Genomic DNA, 6,751 nt, shown 5'->3' on the forward strand with positions numbered 1-6,751 from the left:
TGGGTGGATGGATGAATGGGTAAGTGGGTGGGTGGATGGATGGATGGATGGTGGGTGGGTGGATGGCTGGATGGCTGGGTGGATCGATGTGTAGATGGACTTGAAGGCCCAGAGACTGCTCTCATCTCTCCAGCTCCAGCTGGAAGCAGAGATGTGCCATCCCTCACCCCACCCCGGCATAGCTGGCCCGCAACATTTCTGAGCAGCTAGGGAAGCAGGCACGCTACAGGATAGCCAAACCCCAGCTTGGGCTGTTTGGGGTCCTGGCCTGGGGACAGAAGTAGGTGACCAGCCATCCCATTGTGTCTGGGATTGGGGTGGTTCCCATGACTCAAGACTTAGTTTTACAGGATTTTCTGGGAAATGGGGCTTTCAGAGCCAAAACTGGTCCCCCGAGAAGGGTGACAGACCCCAGCCTGCCCCTCCTGCAGGGTACCACTGAGGGGTCAGGCTGAGGCATCCTTTCTGGGCCAGCTCAGAGAGGAGACAGCCTGTTTATGTGTGTGTGGAGTGGAATGTGGCATCCTCCCTCTTCCAGTTTCAGCTGTGTGTGGGTTGTAGTTTAGCCCCCATCCCCTCTCCTCTTACCGGGTAGACTTACGCAGTGATCAGTCTTCACAGCTGTACACGGCAGTCCCGCACCGGTCTTCTCCCGTCCCTGCAGTTTCTCTGGGTCTCGCTCCGGGGGCAGGGACCGTGCCCTGGGCTCAAGCTGAGCTGCTGTCCCCTAGCAGCGAGTGCGGGGCTCATGGGGGTGATTACTAATGATCAAAACCATGGATCTGAACTGAGCCACAGCAGAATCTCCCAGAGGGCCTGATGGCACATGGTTTGGGTTTCAAATTCAGGAAGCCTGGGGTGGGTCCTGAAAGTGCAGATTTGTGTTCCTAACAAGTTCCTGGGTGCTGCTGATGCTGCTGGCCCAGGGACCCCACTTTGAGAAGCACTGGACTCTAGCTCTGGGTTTCTTACAGAGGCTTCCCCCAGCAAGGCAGCAAGGAAGGTCCCCCAGGCCCCAGTTGTCTCCACTTTGGGGGAGGTCGGATGTGGGGTCCAGAGCAGGGCGAGCCTGCAGGTGACAACAGTGACACCTGGTGGCTTCTCGGTGCCGGCCCGGGGCTCAAGAGACAACCACATCTCGCACACACGCACACACGTGCACACACCGCATCTCGCACATCTCACACACGCACACACACGTGCGCGCGCGCCCCGTCACATGTGAGGGACTCAGTGGGCATCCCCATTGCAGAGGTGAGGAAGCTGAGACTCAGGGACAGTCAGAAGAGCCCACGCTGGTCAGCGCTCAGCTGAGCAGGACAGAGCACGGGAGGCAGGGGTCCCACAGGCCTGTGATGTGGGGGCTCGTGCCTGGAGTGGGGCCAGGATCCTGCCCTTGGCCTGCCTCAGAGAAGGAGGGTGGTGCTGAGGCCTGGGCCTCCCTTGGGCCCTAGCACCTGGGGCCTTGGGCTGTGGATTGTGGACACTGCTGGCCAAGAGCACAGGGCCCATGGCTTCTGGGGGCTGTAGCCCCATCTTGGGACCTGGGGTGGCCCTGGGGAGCAGGGGCTCTGAGGGGCTGCCTCGAGAGAGGCTTCTGGCTGAGCCTGCCGTGGGTGTGCAGGAGGAGGGGCTGAGGTCCTGAGGGTGTTTCCCCGGGACTCAGGAATATTCTAGATCATAGCCGGTGTGCCTTGCCGACCCATCCTGACCTTTGGCCCGGTCAAGGTCTCCAGACTGAAGGGTGCTCGAGACAAAACAGCTGGGTGTGGAGGACTGGCTGTAGGCTCTGGACCCTGACCAGGCCTTGCTGACCCTGGTCGTGAGGCGGGTTCTGCACACTCCTGCACTTGTGGGCACCGCGCTGAGCTGGGAGGCTTGGGGGCGAGGAGGAGGGCAGGACGCTCACATGCCCCGTGGTGTCCCCATGCTGGCCCACAGGGTGTTGGGGTCAGCAGCCACCTGGGTCTGCTCCAAGGAAGACGCCAGGCCACAGACGGGGTGCCGATGGCCTGCGGTTGTCCCGCACGCCGACAGGACGGGGCTGCGAGAACGCTCCAGAATAGGGAGGCTGGGGGGTTGGGAGGTGGTGGGTCCCCAGACAGTGAGCGGGGAAACCCAGGACACCTGGGCCACGTGGTTGGGGTGGTGACTCCCTGGCTGCAGGAGGTCAGGGTCGGGGCTGACCTGCAGCGGTCTGAAGTTATTTCCCAGTGAGAAGGAAAAGAGGAGCAGGAACTCTGGGTACACTTAACCTTCTGGGCTTGGATTAGCCATCTGTAAAGTGGGCACAAGCGTCCGATCCGGGCTTCTGCGTGAAAAGCGGGAGACACTGGCCAACATCCTGGACGCGGTGCGGAGGCACAGAGAGGTCTGGCGGTAGCCCTAGGTCACACAGTGGGCAGTGGCCAGTGGCCAGTCCACACCCAGCCGTGCAGACCTGGGACTGTGGTGGTGTGGGTGCTGGGAGGGTGGCCAAGCTGCCGCTGGCCTGCCGCGGAGGCCCAGTGTCCGGCTCCCTGGCGCAGTGAGGTGGCGGGGCGGCCCACCGGCTCCAGGACACCAGGCCAGAGCTCAGAGCGGCATTATGTCATTGCGTGCCATCTGCTCTTCTGGGTGTTTCTCCCCGCTCCGAGTGGTAAATGGTTAGCTCTGCACAGCCTTGCCCCTGCTGCCCTCTCCCTGGGCTGTGGCCCGGGGCTCAGTGTGGCTGAGCAGGTCAGGGCAGGGATGAGGAGCCTGACCCTGGCTGTGCCCCTGCCCTGCCCCCACAGGCAGAGGGCTTGGGTCTGTGTTTGCTGAGCCTGCCTCTCCCTGTCCCCAGATGAAGGTCACCGCGTCCAGAGGGGGCGACCGCCACAGTGGGGATGACAGCCTTCACGAAGCCACCAGCTCCCGGACAAGCAGCTCTCGGGACCAGCTCAGTGACGTGAGTGCCCCGGCCGCTTGCTCAGCCAAATGCTCCTGGTCCCTCGGGTGCCCCCAGCCGGCCCCCCGACCTCCGGCAGACACTGCAGGCCACGTGCTTAGCACCTGAGAGTCTCACTGAGGGCTTTGCCTTTGCAATTAGCATTTTGCCTTCATTAAAGCACGGTTTTTCACTAATTAGGACTTCCCTGCTAGGAGGGGTTTAAATGAGGAACTTGGATGAGGCCCCAGCAGGAGTCATGGGGAGGCCCTTGTCCAGCTGGAGGTCTGCCCTCGCCCAGCTGGCTGGGCAGTGGGCAGGGAGGTGGGGCCGTGGTGGCAACAGCGGCGGGCAGTGCTTCTGGCCTGGTGGGCGGGCCTGCTGGGGCCGCTGGGAGCGAGGGCGTCCCGGTCTGGGGACAGACAGTGTCCCAGAGGATAGGCCCCTGAGCCTCGGGCCTAGTGTGGGATGACCGGGCAGCACACAGAGGATTGAACTTGGGATATGGCCAGCCATAGGCGTGCTGGGTACCCTCCAGGGCCCCTGGGTCTCCCTAGTCACAGCCACTTGGAGGAGGGGGTAGGTGGGCACAGGGCAGACTAGGATGAAGACAGCGGAGAGGGGTCCCAGGAGGGGGGTCCCCCAGGAGGGGGGTCCCCCAGGAGGGGGGGCGCTGGACCCCCCCAGAGGCCTTTGTTTTCCTAGACCCCCAGCTGCGGAAGCACGGAGGCGTGGGGCTGGGTTTCTGAATGGAGTGAGCGTCTCTTATTATCATCTCAATAGGGGCCTGGGGGCACGGCCTGTGGGGGGAGGCCAGGAGGAGGGCCTAATTGCCCGGCCCCCGAGCTTGTTGCCGCAAGATGGGAAAATAGGCTGGTAATTGTCTGGGGCCGTGGGGCTGCCCTACTTCAGACTCTAATTGCCGGTGGGACGCGTGAAGACGGATTCTGAGCACATCAGGGATGGCCCTGAGGGCGCACGCTGGGGAGCAGTTACAGCACCCCGCCCGCCCCCGCCAGCAGGGCTTAGGGGTGGGGCCCCCCCACCAGGGTGAGCCCCCGGGACGTGGCCAGGGTCTGCCTGGGGAAGGAAGGGTCCCAGAGCCCCGGCCGAGGCTGGATGGGGTGCTGTGTGCAGAGCTGAGCAGTCCAGGCTGCGGTAGGAAGACCCCACACACACACACCACCCCCTGTGGTCACCCACCATCCTGGAGGAATCTGCAGCCAGACCTCCGTCCCCGCCTAGCATGCTCTGGACCCTGGTCTGCGGGTCCCGGATGAGCCCACGCTGGCCCGCTGTGCACCTGCTCCTCACTCACACCCTGCACCACCCCCACATCCACCCGCACTGCGGCCCTCTCCTGCTCCTTGTCCCCCACCCCTGCAGTGGAGTGCCCCTCCCCAAGCAGCTGCCTGCAAAGCCCAGCTCCTCACTGGTTTCTCCTGGCACATCTGAAATGCCCACTCAAGCCCAAGAGCACCCCACCAAGTGCTGTTGGGTCTCCCTCAAGGGACCTCCCTGGGTGGCCACAGTGTGCCCTGCCATCTCACTTCCGTGTCCCCGAGGTTACCCGTCCAGCTCCCCTTCCAGGAAGCCTGCCCCCCACCCCCGTACCCCCGCAAGACTGTGACCCTGGGAGGCTGGAGGCTGCTGGGTGGTCAGTGGGAGGCCCACGGGGGCACAGAGGGGTGGGCCTGCCTCCCGTCCGTTCTCGTGGCTGGTAGAACCATGTGTGAAAAGGTGGGACCTGGCCCTTGCAAGGGGCCGAGATGTGCCCAAGGGCTGAGCCCATCACTGAGGGGACATGGTGACTTTGCCCGCCTCTCTGTTGGGTTGACTGCTGGGCTGGGCCACGTCTCCTGAGTCTCTGGAGGAAGGTTCCGAACACGGGTCCTCAGGCACAGGCGCAAGGCTGCTGGGACTCTGGGATGCTCTGCTGTGCCGTCCTCTGCGGCTTCTGTCCAGGCTCCCGGCCTCATGCCCCCCGCCCCGGGAGTGGCCCGTCAGCCATCAGCACCCAGGAACAGGGGCTCTGAAGGAGGCTCAGGTCCTGGGCCAAGGGCGTGGTCCTCAGAGGAGGGGCCACCGTTGGGAGCCGTGACCCTCCTCCTGACTATGCTTCCTTCCCCGCAGAGCTCTACGCAGGCCGTCTCGGGCAGAGGCTACTCGGTAAGTCTGCCGCCCCCTCCTCTGCTGGCTGGACCCATGCATGCCCCGCGCCTCTGCAGCCCCCAGCCGTCCTGAACGCCTCCCTGGGGCCAGACACCTCAGGGTGGTCCTGGCCCTGCAGCGGGGCTGGGGAGGGGGCCAAAGCTGGCGGGGATTGGGAGGGAGCATCACACATGGTCAGGGTCCTGCCCTGGGAGAGACCAGCTGACCCTCATTCCCTGACTTCCTGAGGACTAGGGGTGGAGGAGACGCTCTGCTTCTGGGTCCTGCCGGGAGGCACTCGGAGTGAAGGGCCCCAGGCACCGAGCAACCGCCCCCCAGGGACTTGACACTCCCACGCCATTCTCCATACTCAGCCTGGACTCAGGCATGAGGCGCCGCCCTAGCCCTAGCCCCAGCCCCTGCCCCTCCCCCTGCCCCACCCCAGGGGAGCAGCCCCTATCCTTTTTTCAGGACTTCATTTCGTTGTCCCTTAAGTATCAGGAGGAACGTTAATGACACCATAAAACCCAGAGCTCCATAAAAGCCATTTCTGTAGATTTACAGCTGTTTTCGCTCATTGGAAGGCGGGGCCTGGGCTCCGCCCGCCTCATCCCTCCCCCCCCCCCCCGAACACCCCCCCCCCCCCCCCCCACCCCCCCCACCGCAAACCACAGCCCCTGATTTACTGCGAGCTCCACAGTGCCAGGCCTGCAGGGCTGCTTCTCTAACTCACATCGGCTTTTTATAGGGTGTGTAATTAACCCGCTGATTTTCTGTGTAGCAGGACACCCTGCAGCCCTGGGCCTCCCCAGCCGCCCCAGCCGCCCTGATCTCAGGGTCAGGTGGGTCAGGTGCTGTGTTTTCCAGCGTTGCACCCGGTGGGTTGTACGCTTCTGGGTGGTGTGACGCCGGAGGGCTGTCTCCCTGGGGGAGCCCTGCCCTCCTCGGGTCCCCGGTCACAGCCATGGGTGGCGGCCCTGCACTGCCCCTTCCTCCCACCGCCCAGGCGGTCTCAGCGTGTCAACCACTCCTGGATGGAGCCGCACTCTGACCAGGAGCTGTGCCAGCGCTGGGCTCCAGCTGGGGACAAGGCAGGCAGACCTGCCAGTGTGGGAAGTGGCTGGCGATAACACGCTGTGTGATGCAGGTCAGGATCGGGCAGAGTGAGGGGCCAGGACCCCTACCAGCAGGTGAGGTAAGGGGTGTGTGCCAGCCCGAGGGTCCCAGAGGGGCCAGGCTCAGGGATGCCCCATTTGGAGCCTCCTTCTATGTCTGAGAGCAGGGGCAGCTGGGGTCTCCCTGCCCCGAGCCCCCTCGCCAGAGCCACTGGGCAGCTCTTCTGCTTCCAGACTGCGTGTGCTATTCATGGTCTTCTCCCCAAAGAGCTCCTTTGAATGTTTCCTGAAGAACCCGTAATTAATGTGCCAGCTACTTGCAACTTAATCCTCCATGGCTGCTTCACGGGAGTGACAGGTGGTGGCGAGGACAGGCCCGGCCTGCTGCTGGGGCATTGGGGGTTCCTATGTGTGCACACCAGGTGCTGGCAGGAGCAGGTGTGTGTGCTGGTCCCTGGCATGAGCAGGTGTGTGTGTGCTGGTCCCTGGATGAGCAGGTATGTGTGCTGGTCCCTGGCATAGGGAGGTGTGTGTGCTGGTCCCTGGCATGAGCAGGTGTGTGTGCTGGTCCCTGGCA

At 63.7% G+C, this 6,751-nt stretch overlaps 1 protein-coding gene across 1 annotated transcript in view; it reads left to right on the forward strand.

Moving 5' to 3' along the window:
* Positions 1 to 6,751, forward strand: part of FBRSL1 (fibrosin like 1) — an 81,529-nt gene that overhangs the window by 28,593 nt on the left and 46,185 nt on the right. The window contains exons 3-4 of the mRNA XM_032396336.1: positions 2,825 to 2,929; positions 5,042 to 5,077. Of these exons, the coding sequence (XP_032252227.1) occupies positions 2,825 to 2,929; positions 5,042 to 5,077 (141 nt within the window). The remainder of the gene's footprint in view (positions 1 to 2,824; positions 2,930 to 5,041; positions 5,078 to 6,751) is intronic.

The sequence above is a fragment of the Phoca vitulina genome, unplaced genomic scaffold (assembly GCF_004348235.1).
Source record: "Phoca vitulina isolate PV1807 unplaced genomic scaffold, GSC_HSeal_1.0 scaffold91, whole genome shotgun sequence".
Lineage (NCBI taxonomy): Eukaryota > Metazoa > Chordata > Mammalia > Carnivora > Phocidae > Phoca > Phoca vitulina.